The following is a 17,209-nucleotide window of genomic DNA, read 5'->3' as shown; positions in this document are numbered from 1 at the left end:
TTCTCATAGCCTTGCATTGTCACTTCCAACTATTACTCCTCCATTCTCCTTCAAAAACCCTTCTTCTGAAGTTCCCTGTCTCATTGGTACCCTTGGGATCTTAGTTTATGGAGATAACTGAGCGATGACACAGAGGACAGTGCTATTGGAGGAAGATGAGAGGACATACCACACCTCTTGCGGGCCACATGGGGAAGTGGCAGATTTTGGTCAGGAGGCAGAAGCAGGAGTGAGGGGCAGGCTGAGGGCAGAGTAAACAGTTTAGGATTGACCACTTTGGGTAATTCTGGCATCTTCAGGCTATCAGGCTGACCTCTAGTTGCCTGGTACCTGGCCCTGGGATGATTTGGGGCAGGATGAACATTGGCTTTTTATGTGAATTTGATAAGGAGAGAGTTGGGGTTGGCTGTAAGAGGCACACTTGTTCACTCTCTAGAAATTAGCTTGCCCTGGGAGGGTGGTCTCTCCCTGACCAGCAAGATTTCAGGATGTCGAAATATCATGAGGTACAGAAAATAGAAACGTGGTTGATGCACTCATAGCATCCCTTCAGTTACAAGCCAACCCACCTGCTTACTCCCTCATGTAAGACCTGCAGTTCCTTTTCATCTCCCATTTGGGACTTACCTTCTGTATTCCACTATTAGGCATGGGCTGAGTTTTTTTGTTTTTCATTGTACTTATTTTTAATTTCAAGTATGACAATATGAATACATTCTTTTAAGTTTAATAATTAAAACAAAAACCCCACATGATATCTACAGTCTTCAGCCCCCTTTTCTTTTTCAGAACTCACCACTTTTATACATGTTGCGGCTGTCTAGACATTTTTCTCTTTGTAGATATCTATATATTTACTGTAAGTAAACACATCTTACGTAAGTCTTCCATAAAACCAAGGCATGTCCTTTATGTAAGTCTTCCATATTTTCTGGAGATGTTGTTATTTACCCAGAAGTTCACCTGATATCCTAGTTTCTCTGATCCAGATGCCTTCCCAGTTCCCGGTTCCTTTTCCTCCACTCTGCTGTTGCTTCAAGTCCACACCCACACCTTGGACCTCACCATCTTTGTTTCTGAGCTTCTCAGCCCCTCACTTTCTACTACAGGTGTTCTATTCATAGGTGAGACTTCTGGCCCTTTCTTTGGGTTTTCTTTTTTCCGCAGTCTGATAGCATTCTTTCAGCTTTATTTCCTTTCAGAGCCTGGATCCACTGGTTGGTAAAACGAACTAATTTCTGGTCATTGTCCTCACTTCCTATAAATCACAGTTGTTAGGACTGCCTCCTTCATTCCTTTACCCTGAGCAGGAGACATTGAAATGGCACTTATTTTGGAACCAAGATTAACCTCTGTCCAGTAACTGTGCTGGTTATAATCTGTGACAGTTAACAAAATTCTGCCACTTTTGTACTGTGTTTGAAATGATCAAAATTGCAAATTAATTATGTTTATTATTTTTAGAAATTTGGTCACTAACCTGTCTGTAGATGTCTTTGTTAAGAAATTTTAAAAATTGTGAATATTTCTTGAATAGGTTTTTGGTTTATTTTTTTACTTTTTAGGTTCTAATATTCTCCTGGCTAGAATGGCTACTAGAAAAGCAAAACCAGATGGCCAGTACCACCTAAAACCAGAAGAAGTTGATGATTTTATCAGAGGTCAGCTAGTTACTAATCTACCAGGTAAATACAAAATTTCTTTAACATTTATTTATTGTAAATATTTATTAGTGCTAAAAGTTCTGTAATGTGCCTCTCTTTTCTAAAACATGAATGAAAATTTTTGTTTATTTTTTGAGTGCCTTAAAAAAATTCGGAATTTCAGTGACTATCTTCTCAATTGAATTATCAGCACCTTAATGTTACATTTTAGTTTTACTTCTCATATATTTTACTTTAAGTATTTCTCAAGTATTAAGATTAAGGAATTCTAAGAAATCATTTTAAAGGGAATATGATGAAATTTACTTTGGTTCTTTAAATAAATCACAATTGAAATAGCGTACTTCTAGGCCAATGATAAAATTTTGAGAATCAAGTCCTCTATTTATAAAATTATCTTGCTGGCCTAATGATAGTTTTCTGAGTTTAGTAAACCAGTCATTTTAATTAAAAGTAGAGAATGTATGAATCATATTTGGAAGAATAAAACCCTCACAAGGAAGTATTGTATTCTGCTAACGCAAAAGTTGAAGTAAAACTTCCATGATATCTTTCTTGCCTAAGGGGCAGGATGTTTGGTTATTTTACATTTTCATGTAGTTGCTGTGTGGCTGACTAACCTATCATGTAAAAATCTTTCCATGGGGAAATCAAATATAACTAATTATAACCGAAAAATGGTTGCCTTTTAAAAGGGCCTTGAAGAGATGTTAATTTTTGTGTAGGACAATTCATTTCACAATTATTAATGATTTAGACTCACTTTCTATGGTAGATGCCTCTTTCTAAGCAGTTTCTCTAAGCCATATAGCAGCCCCAAAACTGTTTCAAATGACCCTTTCCTGTTTGTTGTAAAGCAGCTTGTCTTAGCTTCATAAAGCTTCTGTGTATTTGTGGTGGGGAAAGTTCAAGGCAGTACATTTTTGACAAAAGGTTTTTGAATGAATTTGTTTGTTTAAAGTGGATTTAGTGTAATTTTTAGATATATATTCTTAAGCCTAATAAAAGTGTGTCTAAACTAAGAAATTTCTATTATAGGCCATAAAATAATAAATTGCCCAGATGCCATTTTACAGTGGGTTAGTTTTAAAGCTTCTTGACCTCCTAGTAAATAACTCGAAAAATGTATTAGTGTCAGAAATGTGGAAATGACATTTTGGTGGTCTATTTGAGGTTAAATTTGAATAATAAACCTTATAAAAAACAAGCTAGCAACTTAAAGTACTTCCTTGACTAACATTTCATTCAGTGTCAGCCTGTTATAATGTTAATGAGAAAAATAATGGATTCCTAGCCAGAGCCTCTGTCTGTGAGTAGCTGTCATGTCCTCCCAGGTCTGCATGGGTTTTCTGTGGGGACTCTAGGTTCCTCCCACATCCCAGAACTGTTTGTGCACGTGAGGGGACTTGGTGTGTATACGTTGTCCCTATCTGAATGAGTGGGATGTTTGTGGGTGGCCCTGCGATGGAGGGTGTTCCATCTAGGGTGGGTTTTCGTAGTGCTCTGAGCTGGAGAATCGAGGTTTTGGAAAACAGTGATCTTACTCCTTTTTATTCATCTCCCTTAAATGTATGCAGAACTCAAATTTATTTCAGTGTTTAATATTAAAAGTGTTTTGGCTCTGTATTTAGAAGTTTGCTGACTAGAAAAATGCGGTAGGAACCAAACTCTCATTTCTGTCAATTAGCAGTAGGAACCAAACTCTCATTTCTGTCAATTAGCCTAGGGTAAAACTAGTTAGTTACACATCATTTTGGTTAAAATCAAAGTTTCCAGCCTATCAGTGACATTGAGGACTCACTGTACCTTTTAGACAACACAATTTAAATAGTTTAATAACACCTCATATTGCAGTTTTATATAGAAAGGAACCAGTATATTTAAAGCCGCATGTGAAATTTGAATTCAAGTGTATTATACTAGCTGTCTCTATTAGTTTGCTCAGGCTACCATGACAAATTACTGCAAACTAGCTGGCTTAAGCAGCATAAATTTTTCTCAAGATTCTAGAGGCTGGAAGTCCAAGACTGAGTAGTCTGTGTTCTAATCTCTTCCTGTAGGAACACCAGTCATAGTGTATTAGGGCCCTCTCATGACTTCATTTTACGTTCCAAGGCCCTGTTTCGATTGTAGTTACATTCTAAGATACTGGGTATTAGGGTTTTAACTTAAGAATTTCAAGGAGACACTTGTTTAGTCCATAACACCATCTTCAAATGAATCATTTTTGTAGAATTTTTTGTTTTTTTTTTTACACAGAAATGAAGAATTTTTAGTTCCTTGACCCTTCACCTTTATTTGCTTCCTAGTTGGAAGGATTTCTTGAAGGGCAAGTGTGAGGTTACAAGTCCTGGGTGAGTTCTGAGGCAGAGCTTCGATTTCCCTAAAGGATATCTCTCTGAAAGATAGGAGGCAGCAAAGTTGGCTTCCTCTGGCAAGCCATCTTCTCATGTGGACTCACCTTCAAAACCAGGTTGTAGTCACTGAAAATTGTGTGATTTTCATATGTTTAAACTTAACTTTTATAAAATCCGCCCATTCTTAATGAATTTGAACGTTGCGGAAATGCAAAATATCAGTCTTTTGTGTTGTTATCCATTTCCTGAAGATGGCATTGTAATCCACCTTTTCCCAAATGTGCTCTAAGAGCACAAGCTGTTCCTTTAAAAAAAGGTTTCCTGTAAGTGTGGGAGCCCTTCATGGTATTTATGTTTTCGCAATTAGCAATCTCCCAAAGACATTTGAAGATGTATATGTAATATCTGTTAATATCCTATAGAAGGTGCTTTAAGGAAATTTGGATCTCTAACCAATAAACCAGGAGAAATGGGCTTACCATAACCTTGCTGCTTGTCCCCCACAAGCACTCTCTAGCTGCTGAGGCCTTGAGTGTCTATTGAGCACGGAGTGTGCCGAGCACAGCGCTATGCAGTCACCATAGCTACGAGAAGGAAAAAAACGCTAGTAAGTCTGTTGAAGGAGAGTCCACATAGTAACAATTATATGTCAGACTAACAAATAGGTCACCTAATAAGATCTGTTTATCTAATGACAGGCAAGATTGTCCCCAACAATTGTTTAAATGTGATAGCTGTTTCTGTGTGTACCTGTAGTGTAAGGCCTTCTGTGCCCTGTTTAGCCTTTGCCGGGTTTGTGCGCCCAGGCTGTGTGTCTGTCTCTTCATTCTCAGAGAAGCACCATGGATGTGTAGGTGGACCTAAAGATCTACACTGTCCTAGGATAGCAGCCACTGCCAAGTGACACTGGTGAGATTAACTGAAGTTAAAACATAAGCCCAGTTCCTCAGGTGCACTGGCCACATGTCAGCACTCTGTCTCCATGAGTGGCAAGTACCACATTGAACAGCACAGAATGTCTTCATCATCACAGAAATTCTGTGGGACAGTGCTCATTTAGATAATGAAAACTTTCTTAAAACTTTACTCTTCCTTCTGCGTCTCTGCTGGACTGTCAAGTTCTGGGTGCTGGGGAGTAGACATTATCGGTCACTTCTGATCAAGAGTAGCAGTTCCTGATCAAGGACAGATGTCCCAGTGGCCTGACCAGGAGCTTCCATGTCTTTATTTTTCCTCTCTCCAGCTCGGACACTTGCTTCTGAACTGCCATATTTCTTGGCTCTCCCCTTTTGAGGTGGCCACATTGAGTGTGAGCCTCTAGCCCCGTGACTTTTCTGCTCAGCGGTGCCCCCTTCCAGTATGACATTTGCAGTTAAACTAGCCACCCTCTTGAGGGTTCAGTGCTGACTCCAAGCTTAACTTGTCTACCCAAGTCAAGGTCACAGGCTCAGAAGCTGACCACCTGCAGGCCTCCCTCCCGAGACACTCGACTCTGGGCCTACCTACTGCACTAGACAACCTTGTAGTGGAGAGTCTTTTCTTCTTTGCTAGAGGGACAGTGCAGTTAGATCAGGGTGATTGTGGCTAATTTGGTGATGGTCAATGTTAATAGCCTTTCTTTTGTGCCTATTAGTGAATAGTTCTGTCCAGTCTACTTAAGAATACTCTCAAAAATGATAAGTTGGCCCCCCCCCCCCAGTGCATGCACGCGCGCGCACACACACACACATACACACACACTCTTAATCCAGGGTTGTTATTTTCTCTTGCAGACTTTGCAAATCAGAACAGGTCAGCTCCCCAGTCTGTCAGGAAAGGTCATTATCACACGAGGGTTGGGGTCAGGTGGCAGGATAGAGACAGAGCCTTGCCTGAGCGCAAATGGCCGTGTTAAGTGTCATTCTTACTTTTCTCTCTGACTTTTGCCAACCCAGTGTAGGATTTGTCCTTTCCTTTGAGTGTCTCTTCCCCACCTTGAAAAAGCCTCAGACAGGTTCCACTTAGGGTCTCACCTTTTTTGTGATGCTGTCCGTCTGGGGGGTTTGTGTTGCTGCTGAGTCAGGCGCTGCATTTATTTGTTCTCTACTCTGACTTGAACTTTAAAACGGCACAAATGGGAGGTAGCGCCCTTGAAACCTCTTATCTGACTTCTCTTGGTTTAAGCTTGTCTCACCTATGTGCAAGACTGTAGGTCTCTTGTGGAGGGGACAGCCTCCTAACCTCCTGCCATGCATCACTGCTATGGGTCTCCTGGGAGAGCTGGACTCGGCTGCTTATTCTTGCCACTGAAGACACTCAGCGGGCAGGAGACACTCAGCAAATAATAGCAACGTGACAAGCAGGTGTCAGACTTCAGTCTGAGGCCTCTGATAGGACCCTGCAGGAGGCCAGGATCGTCTTCTTACTGATGGAAAGATTGACCTGATGGTGTAGAGACTGTTCCAATAAGTTTGGTTTCCTTAGGATACTCTCTTAAATACCTTCCCTGGATGTGGACACCTTTGTGAAGCTTTTGGGCAGACTGAGAGTGACCAAACCCATGAGAACCCTTTGGGTGAGGCCCAACCTTGTGTCTTGAGTGTGACGTTGGGGCTGCTGCCTGCTGGCCCAGGTGTAGGTGGGGTCCCACCTTTAAAGGGAGATCATAGTTTTTGATAAAAGAAATCTGTATTTCCCCAGTGCTAGTCTTGCTCAAGGAACCTTCATCCCCAGGTTACTGGTAATACTTTGTCCAGTATGATGACGGTGATGTTTTCGTTTTTGGGCCTGTGTTCTTATTCTAGTTCCCTTTTAAAGAAAATGTGGTTGAAATGCTACTGTAAAGTTTGGTTGTCTGAGTGTCATAACAGTGGAGCCCTAACATCTATGAGCCTCCAAGCATGTCTGTAAGCCATACTGTAGACTCATTTACACAAGCCTGTAACTTAGTTGATTTTGTAAGATAGAAACCTTGATATAAGTAAAACTTAAATTCTTTTAAGAACTTATTTACTCATACATATTTGAGAAATCCTGGTTCACCAATATATGGAGCCCAGATTGAGATGATGATGATAGAAATAAATTTGTTAGCATAATATGTGCCAAAAAATTTCTTTTATTTAATCTATGAGATGCTTCAGTTATGTCACTTAAAAATTTCAAGGGAGATTATTTTAAATTGTTATATGCATGATTGATAGTTATTTCTTTCATATTGATAAATTGTTTTTAATAGTTTTTGTGCAGCATTAAAGAACTATATACATGTATATACATATCTATATCCCCTTTCCTAGGAGTTGGACGTTCGATGGAATCCAAATTGGCATCTTTGGGAATTAAAACCTGTGGAGACCTGCAGTATATGACCATGGCAAAACTCCAGAAAGAATTTGGTCCCAAAACAGGTCAGATGCTTTATAGATTCTGCCGTGGTTTGGATGATAGACCAGTTCGAACTGAAAAGGAAAGAAAATCTGTTTCAGCCGAGATCAACTACGGAATAAGGTTTACCCAGGTACTAACCGAACAGGTGTCACCTTGTATTGTCCTTTATGTTGTCACATAGTGCTGTCTTGTCAGCTAGATCACAAACTCCTGATGCTTGAAATGAAGTCCTAAAACTCTTGCTACTCCCAGAGCTTGTAGAATCTTCGTATTTAACAGATGTTTAACAGGATAGTAAATAATGTGCATGCTTAATATTGAAAGTTAAAATACTTGAAGAATTGTTAGGTGTACAGGCAAATAACATGGGAGTTTTTTATGTCTTTTTGTAGCCAAAAGAAGCAGAATCTTTTCTTCTGAGTCTTTCAGAAGAAATCCAAAGACGACTTGAAGCTGCTGGCGTGAAGGGTAAGCGCCTGACTCTCAAAGTCATGGTGCGAAAGCCGGGGGCCCCTGTAGAGACTGCAAAGTTCGGAGGCCATGGCATTTGTGATCACATCGCCAGGTAAGCTTATCTTGAGGGGTGCTGGAGCATCATATTTCAGGGCAGGTTATTATAGTGACTAGGAAACCGGGGCCATGGTGAGGAGGGTAGGGGTGAAGAGCTGTGAACTCTGGTATTGAGACAGTGGAGCAGACCTCAGCCCAAAGCCAGCAGAGTGATGTGCACATACTCAGGTTCAGCCAGTCGTGGGGCCTGTGGCAGCAGGTCAGCCTGGCATTGTCCCCCTGACCTTCCCAGCCCACCCTGAGTGTCCTCCGGCTGCTGACTTCAGTGCATGAACAGAAAGAAAGGGAAAAGCCTAACACCTGCCGTGAGGGGGACAGTTGTGGCGTTGGGGAAAAGGGCCCATGGGGGAAATCTCAATCTAGTGATTCAGTAAATGGTTTAGTGCGACATTTGCTTCATTTAGGGAGGTCTGGTTTCTGTTTGTGAAAAGGTAAATCATTCTGTTTCTGAAAACAAGTAGAAAACATTTAAACACTTTTTTATGTGAGGGCCACTGATATAAAACTTGAGTTTAGATTTATGACCAATATGAAAATACTTAGTTTTGCATGAAATTTTATACCACAGTGTGCTTTGTATTTTATCTGTCGGTCAACCAAAGCTTTGAGACTTTTGACCCTTAAAGCCACATATGAGAAATTCTGAAATATACTTTAAGGGTAAGCTCATGCCAACCATATTATTACATTTATGTATTTATAGCGATGTCACTGAGAGTGATGAGATGACACTCTCAAACACAGAAAACTTCCAGCTTTATCATTTGTTCATCATGAAAACATTATAAATTATACATTAAACAATATAACTTATGAAATATATTTTATGCAGTTGGTAATCTTGAATTGTCGTATTTACCTGTTTCAGTGAACATTTTGATCTACCCGTATTTCAAATGGTAGTTAGTTAAATAGAGCATTGGTGGTCATTTCTGTTATAAGTTGGTTTTTAGGACCTTGCTCTGGATGTAATATTTTTAAATATGGTTTCTATGGGAAAATCGGGTCCAGTTTATAATACCTTTTCTGGGAATGTAACCTGCAGCTTTATTTTTTCAAGGTACAGGAAAAAGATCATCCAAAAATAAAATAATTTTCTTTTGGAAGGAGAGCTGGTAGTAAGTAGTTTCCTCACAGCAGCCATATATGCAATTTTAAATATCTTAACATTTACTTAGCATTGTGTGTTGCGGTGCATTCAGCAGTACCTAGGGGCTCCCAGTGTCTAATTTTGTTAAGAAAATCAGCCTCCATTGTCATCCTCTTTGGAAAATCCAGGTTCTCCCAAAATCTAATTACAGCATTTAAAAACTTGAGATTAATTACACTTTATTTTCCACAACCTGGGATAATACTCATTCAGCTCTTTTGTAAGCAGGTATCTGTTTGCTATTGCTGGCATTTATTCCTTTTCTTTTCTTTTTTTTTTTTTTTTTGTCCTAAGGGTTAAAAAAGTCTTATGAAATTTTCAAAAAATACACAGAAGTAGGAAAAACAGTATAATGACCCCCATGTTCCCATCACCCGATTTCAGCCATTGCCATTAGCTCCCCTGCACCACCCTTCATCCCTGACCCTGTCACCATGATGCAGACCTCAGATGCCATATCATTTCTCCCTGAGCGTCTCGTGTTTATCTCTATGACGTAAAGACTTGGTTTAATAAACACAGTAATAAACAATACATTTTGCTTTGCCCTTAAAACACTTCATTTGAATGAAATGTGATAATGAAAAAACAGCACAAGATTAATTGAAACATGTCATTTCATCAGTGTCACCAAGACCTAGATCATCTGCAATCCTTTAACTTAAACCTCACCCTGTGCTGGTATTATAACTGCATAAGAAATACTTCAGGTGGTGATTATGCAATATTATAATATTGACCATGCATTTTCTCTCTCTGTTCAGGGGTTGACAAACTACTTCCTGTGAGCCAGCCAGATCCATTCTGTGGCCTAATTTCATATGACTGTTGTGAGGAAAGATTGTTTTTTGTATAAGAGGTTGTGGAAATGAAGAGTGTGAAAGAGACCACTAGACACAAGCTATGCAGTGTCTGATCTTTTAGAGAGAATAAGACTGGGCCCTGCTTAAGTCTGACATAATGCTCTCCTGAGGGGAGGTGCCCCACATTCCGTGATTCCATGATCTCTCCTAATTGGCCTTAGTCAAACCCATGGTCATAGTCATGTGACTTACAGAGTCTGATGTATTATAACGCTGAATTAGAAATGACATTTTAAGTTCCTTGTCAAAGCCACGTGTAGATTGAGGTTTGATTATCACTTAGAAAAATTTTTCTTCTAACAGTTTTACTTTTAAGAAGAGAATTTCTCCCACCCCCCGCCTTGGAGTTCTGTTGTGTACATATGTTTTAATTTTGATTATATATATATATATACATACATGTTTTATCAAAGTCACATGCAGTTGAAAAGGTGTTACATGCAATGTTTTCAGTCCTGTGCACGCCTCCCTGGCTCTGAGTGCCATTCTTGTCAGCTTTTTAGTGGTTTTCGCCAATATTTACATCTGTATTTCTGGATACTTAAATTGCAGTTTCTGGCTTATTTCACTTTTGTGGGACGTTTTCTGACTTCTTCCTCTCTCTCAAGCCCACCGCTGTTTTCCTGTGTGCACATTTTCTCTGTCTCCCGCCAGGCCCTTAGTTTTTAGCTCGAGCCCTATCTGGTGTTGATGTGACAGCCACGTGTGCACTGTGTGGGGTGACCCATATTGTCCCCTACAGTCCAGCTCTGTTCCTGTGGGACTGGTTTTTCTTGGAGTTACTGTCTTGTTTTGCTTGTTTGGTTTTTCGTGATTTTGCCAGAGTTTGCTCCCCAACACTCCCCACCCCCACCCCACCCCCGTCGGGTACATTTCAGCCCATCACAGCCCATTGGTTTGACCTTTTTTCTTGAAGACCTTGCTCTGTCAGGCCAGCCGCCACTCTGCTGCTCTGCTCTGGTCTGGGTGGGTGTAGGGCCCCCAGGTCGCACTGGCCTGTCACCTTGCTCAGAGTCCCTGAGGAATGCAGGACGGTGAGTTTTTCAAGCCTGCATTTATACTCATGCAGGACGGTTATGCTGACTTAGAGGTTATGAATGTGACTTAGAGCTAGAAGTCATTTCCCCAGACACCCAGCAGCTCTGTGGCCATGTCTCTCGAGATTGCATCGAGAAGGTTGTGCCCTCTGCCTGCCTGTTGGTGTCGGGTCCCTGCATTCCTTCCTAACCTCAGGACCTTATCTTACCTCAGGGGTTCTGGAGTTTGAGCGTTTGGTCTTGTGTTTGTGCTGGGTACTCTGTCAGTATCAAATTTTTTGTTTCTAGCAACATTTTAAATTTGAGTGTTGCGTTTTATTCTTGGACATTTAAGTGTCTCATTTCACAGATGCGGTTCTCCCTCTTATCTCTTAAATATTCTTCTAGGTCAAGCTTTCCCTCCGAGTGCTTTCTTTCCTGTTTGGTTGCTGTCTTTTATATTAGCGGTCCTCTTCAGGTAGTCATCTGTCTGATGGCTGTCCTTTCCCATGTGAATGGCTGAGTTGTTGCGGAATCTCCAGGATCTCGGTGGGATGTGTGGATTGCTGGGCACCACCGTGGGGAGCAGTCGGAGGGCTCACTACAGCTCGGTCACCACGGCCCGATGGCAAGACCTGCCATCTTTTCTCTTAGGCTTGCCCACAGTGTGGGTGACAAGGTGCAGTCTGGTGATTTGGTGGGAAAGGGGTTCTGGGAGTGGGGAGTGTCCCTTGACTGAGGTACCTCACCTTCCCTTAGCCATGCATGTACCCCATGGCATCTCTTCGCTGGGTTGTGGCAAGTCTTCACCGGGGTGGCGGAACATCTGGGGCTGTTGCCCCTTCACAAATTCAGCCCATCCTCTCTTGTCCCCACAGAGACACCTGGCACCTCTAGTGACTGAGCTCCCTGAGGCCTTGTGGCATTAAGTGGCTCATCTCAAGCAGGTGCCTTACTGTTGGCTTCTGGTGGACATTTGGCAGCTTGTCACTTGCTGAACTGCTTTCAGTGTTCTAAATTTCTCTCCTCTTGTCTCTTCTCCCATTTCTATTTTAAGAGTTTCACCTTTTTAAAAACATTTCAAGTCAGTTTATTTGTGTTTTGGCAAGAAATGATGATAAAAACACGTTTAAGATACTGTGGTCTACTAAAATCTTGCTTTTAAGTTATTCTGTATTTCACCTGTGTGAAATAAATTAAAGGTAATTATTTGGTAACAAATCAGTGGAAATATTTTGCAAATGGTTTTCTTTAAAAAACAGGCACCGTAGTACATAGTGTCCTCGTGGTCCTGAAAAGATAAATACAGTCAATGTAGTTGTGACGCCTGGCAGTGCTGGGGGTGCTCGGCCCTCCTTCTGGGTCCTTAAGGTTCTAAGAACTATATGTTCCAGTCTCCCTGGGTAGGCAGGGCACTGACTTCTTCGTCAGAGCTGCCCACACATCTCTTTATCTGCTTACAGAACCTCTGAGAGAAGGTAGAATTGTAATGAGCATATTCACATGTTGAAATTTTCGAAGGCTTTGTTTCCAACATAGTGAAAGTGTAGTCAAGAATCAAATGAAAAACTCTCTTTTCTGAATATCAGCCGCACCTCAACCAACATTGATAATCTTGGGCCTAAAACATTGTACTTTAGCATTCATGCTTTAGTTGCAACACAGTATACTTATATTTGTATATGCATTAACTAAAATACATATATATTTTTTAAAAGTTCCAACTTAGTTGACCAGGTTTCCATTAACTTTTATCTTAAAATCTCCATGTTCTATAGGATTTTTCTTTTCCCTCGCTGCCAACGTAATTAATTAATTTGGTATTACTGGCTTCCTTGAAGGAAGACTATATCTCATTGATTTTTAAGGATTATATTTAGGACTTATTTAAATTTTTTATAGCTTTGCAATTTTTCTCTGACTCTTTAAACAGTTCAGTACTGCTGAGATACTAGTGAATACATATGGAATGTAGCTTTTGTTCCTTTTAAAAAGTTAATTCTACCACTTACAGGACCGTAACTCTTGACCAGGCAACAGATAGTGCAAAAATAATTGGAAAGGCTACACTAAACATGTTTCATACAATGAAACTAAATATATCGGATATGAGAGGGGTAAGTATATAACATTTTAAAATCCTTTCTGTAATACTGTTTTTCATTTGAGGCTTGATCTGAGAATGGTTGTGGTCGGGTGTAGGGGTTTATTTATTTATAGGTTTCAGCTCCTTTGATAGAATACAAGCAGAATAGAAACTGAAAAACTCCTGACTCTCATCTGACCTGATCTCTTTATTTTTCAGAGAAGAGTCAGATTTGTTCTGAAAGCTCTTTGTCATCTGCCTAGATTAATAATTTTGTATCTTCAGTTTTTACAGCACTTTTTAAAAAATTAACTAAGGACTGACTTTACACGCATTATCTTGCTTCCTATTCACGTTCCTTTGGAAGTAGATGGGACTGGGAGGGACAGGGCAGCTGCAGGTTCTTGTCCCCCTATAAGGTCCTTTTTAATCAGAAGTTTATTCTGGTGTCTGATGAAAGGTGGCCTGGCTGGGTGAGATAGCTTACCACAAGCACGGGAAGATGCCTTTGGAACAGGTAGATGGGAGGGCATTGAACACGTGAAAACCTTAATTTTCTTGAAACTTTGGTCAGTTGGGTTCGGTGCACACACACCTGACACCTGAGTGAGGGGTAGTTACTTGGCTTGGTGTGGATTTTGCAGAAGGATCGAGCAGCTGTTGAGGCGGCCATGATTAAATTCCCACCAGCACTGTTCTAACAGGCTGTGGTAGGGGCGGGGTGGCTGTCACACAGGTGCCTGCAGGGTGCTACTGCCCTCTGAAACCCATGTCCATTTTTTAATGTCATTTATTTTATATGAAATAAGGTTGCCTATAGATGGTGCCCTATGTAAATATTTTCAAATCTTATTTCAAAATGTAGCTGGCTGGAACGCCAGTGGGGACAACACCCACTTTCTGGGACTTTCTGGTTTTGAAGAGATTGAGGTTCGTTTGGGTAGAATCAAATACTTGCAGATTGAGGGGACTAAACTGCTCACTAGCTAGTGTCGAAGTTATTTGGTAATAAAATCATGCAGAAAGTTGTTTGCATACTTCCATTTAACCTTGTATCCTAGAAACAGGATTTAGAAGATGTAAAAAGTGTGTGCTGAGAATTTTGCTCAGTCGAATTCATTTTTTACTCTAGTTTTCCTAGAAACATGTTCTTTCTTCTGGTTCTAGGTTGGGATTCAAGTGAACCAGTTAGTCCCATCTATCCCAAAGCCTCCTGCATGCCCCAGTCGCCCATCAGCTCATCCAGGCCACTTTTCTGGCGGGTCACACTCTGTCCTCGATCTCTTCCAAGTCCAGAAAGCTAAGAAATCCACAGAAGAGGAGCACAAGGAAGGTTGGTGGTCTCAGTGTGGTTCTTGTTTTGGTCCCTTTTGTATCCTTAGGCAATTAGTTAAAAGTGATCTGGCGTGGCTCCAGGTGACCTTTTAAGAAACAAAGTATCTGATTTCTGGTGAACAGTAATAAAATGTGTTGAATTAAAGTGCCCCTATTTCCCCAGATGATCTGAAGAGGCTATTTTATATATTTTCTATACTTTCAGTATTTCTGGCTGCTGTGGACCTAGAATTATCTTCTGCTTCTAAAACCTGTACTTTGTTGCCATCTTTCTCCACACATCTGATGTCAGGCATCAGTCCTGTTACTGGCAAAGTCGAGTCTTCAGGGAGATGGAACGGTCTGCGTTCTCCCATCAGATTAAAGTCAAGACTTGACCTGAGTGTAGAGGTCCCATCACCTTCCCAGGTATATCTCTTGGTTCTAAATAACAGTTTTAAGTATGGAAGTGGGGTAAGAATGATATTTTAAATCTCTTTTTCAGTATAGTCAAGAAAGGGAGAAAAAGTGACTTTTTAGGGCGGCTCATGATATTACTAAATGAGAAATTTAGTAATGATATTACTGAATGAGAAATCAGTTTAAGTGAAAGATTGTGCTTTTTGCAGATTTGCGACTCTTTGTATAGTATGGTCGTTAATTTATAAATGCATATATGCATATGTATTTTCAAATTCATCTTTAGTTGTCTACTTAAAAAATCTCTAGGCAGAAATGTTTCTAATGGCTCCAAAATCGAACTACTGATCTTTCCCCAGCACTGTGGTATTGCAACTCTTGCAAGCTGTAAAATATGGATGAAAGCCAGTTCCATAAACTGCCACTATCACAGCCACTTTACCTCTTTGTGACAGTGGTGATCACATGCACATACTCTCTTCTGCGTGCAGCTTTGGTGGTCACTATTAATAAAGGCCTTATGTCAAAGGTTTTCTTACAGCATCTACAGTTCTCTCTGTAGTGGATGACTGTCCCAGCATAAGCTATTCATTCGGTTGGTGTGGGCTGTAAATGGCATACTGTTGGAATTTTTACTCCTTGGAAGCCTAGGAGAGCACTTTTAGCTATACTGGAAAAGTTGACTTCTCTGCTGCACTAAGTAGCGGTAGGCTGAAGGATGCGTGCATCCTGGCTGTAGACTGGGAAAAGGGACCACTGTGACATGGGTGCACTGCATCCCATTTGCTGAGTTTACCCAGAAATAGTTGCTCCTGTCAAGGTAAGACCTGCACACCCAGCTTATGGGTATGTTTGCTAAGGGATGTGCCTGGATGGACAGCAGGGGGATGTGGCCAAGGGAGTAGAGAGTTCTGGTGTGTAGGCTGGAGGTTAGCTTCCAGAATTCCTTTTCTCTCACTGGCTTCTCAAACTAGAATTATTTGTATTTGGGGGCATGTAGTTTCCAGTCTGCAAGGTAAACTTCTAACCCAGAAATTGGACATCTATCTGCCTTAGGCATGGGGTCTGAGATTGGGGCTTAACAAAGGCTCTTCCTGTCTGTCTGCTGCTCTTGCAGGAGAGTCAGTGAGTGTATTTGGGCTTCAGGCTTCAGTGTCAAAAGGCTGAGATATTCCAAAACTTGGGCTGGTTTTGGGGGTGTTTTTCTGGCCTAGTTAGCCATACTCAGTGCCACATGAATGCTCTAGTACGTCATCCTGGATCCTGGTGTAACTGCAGACTGCATGTGTGTACTTGCAGCTGGACCAGTCTGTTCTGGAAGCACTTTCACCTGACCTCCGGGAACAGGTGGAGCACGCCTGTGCTGCACAGCAAGGAGAGCTGCACAGTGACAGGAAGAACCAACCGCTGAATGGCTGCAGTACAGGAATTTTGCCACAACCAGTTGGGACAGTTTTGTTAGAAATACCAGAACCTCAAGAATCTGACAGTGACTCGGGGATTAATGTCATAGCTCTCCCAGCATTGTCACAGGTAAGGTAAGGTTAGGACCTTTACCAGTTACAATATGCTCCCTGTCCTTCCAACTCAGAGCATGTTGGCCCCTTTGTACCCCAACTCAGTATAGTCTACACTCTATGCATTGGGGGACGGGGTGCTGGCTCACCGCCTCAGGGACAGAGACGGACAGCACTGTCTCCCGAGGCTGTGGTGTATGGGTGCTTCCACCTAGCAGACAAGCAGATATACACACTTGGCTTGTGCATCACTGGCCAGAGACCAATGGGTAATAGTCGAGTGATGGTGGGGAAGCCTGATCATACACTGGGGACACTAGTCTAGCGTGGCATTTTGAAAAACATCATACATGAGCCTGGCTTTCTTGGGTGCTTCTTACCCTGGGTTTTTTGGGAATTTTTTTAGTTCATACTCAAAATTTTATTCCATATTCTCATTCTAAAACCTTGTGAGGATTTAATGAATGAGCCCTGATATTGAGGATCTAATAGGATTGCATACAGATCAGAGAAGTTTGATTTGAAAACAAAATGTTCTGTGAATATAATCCAGCTGCCATGATAATCTACTTGGACCCTCTCTTTCTCACCAGGTGGACCCTGAGGTGTTCGCCGCCCTTCCTCCTGAGCTTCAGATGGAGCTGAACGCAGCATACGAGCAAAGACAGCGGCAAGGAGAGGCTGCGCCCCAGCAGCCAGCCAGCACAGCCGGTAAGCCCTGGAGGTGACATGTAGCCAGTAATAAAAGAAATGGCATTGTGGTTGTGATTAATGTTGTAGGTAATGGCCAAATCTGAGCTGTCACGTGAAAGAGCCCTTCAGATCAGGGGACAGAACAGGTATACAGTGTGGGTCCGTTACAGACCTAGTGCAGTTTGTATCT

General features: G+C 41.4%; 1 protein-coding gene across 13 annotated transcripts in view; it reads left to right on the top strand.

Annotated features, from left to right (window-relative positions):
* Positions 1-17,209, top strand: part of REV1 (REV1 DNA directed polymerase) — an 82,960-nt gene that overhangs the window by 63,798 nt on the left and 1,953 nt on the right. For all 13 annotated transcript variants that reach the window (XM_036224740.1, XM_016157246.2, XM_036224739.1 and 10 more), the window contains 8 exons: positions 1,566-1,685; positions 7,300-7,520; positions 7,783-7,955; positions 13,004-13,106; positions 14,243-14,408; positions 14,616-14,818; positions 16,109-16,342; positions 16,920-17,037. In XM_036224740.1, the coding sequence (XP_036080633.1) occupies positions 1,566-1,685; positions 7,300-7,520; positions 7,783-7,955; positions 13,004-13,106; positions 14,243-14,408; positions 14,616-14,818; positions 16,109-16,342; positions 16,920-17,037 (1,338 nt within the window). The remainder of the gene's footprint in view (positions 1-1,565; positions 1,686-7,299; positions 7,521-7,782; positions 7,956-13,003; positions 13,107-14,242; positions 14,409-14,615; positions 14,819-16,108; positions 16,343-16,919; positions 17,038-17,209) is intronic.

Source organism: Rousettus aegyptiacus, unplaced genomic scaffold, assembly GCF_014176215.1.
Source record: "Rousettus aegyptiacus isolate mRouAeg1 unplaced genomic scaffold, mRouAeg1.p scaffold_m13_p_7, whole genome shotgun sequence".
NCBI lineage: Eukaryota > Metazoa > Chordata > Mammalia > Chiroptera > Pteropodidae > Rousettus > Rousettus aegyptiacus.
This window is presented reverse-complemented; position numbering and strand designations above follow the sequence as displayed.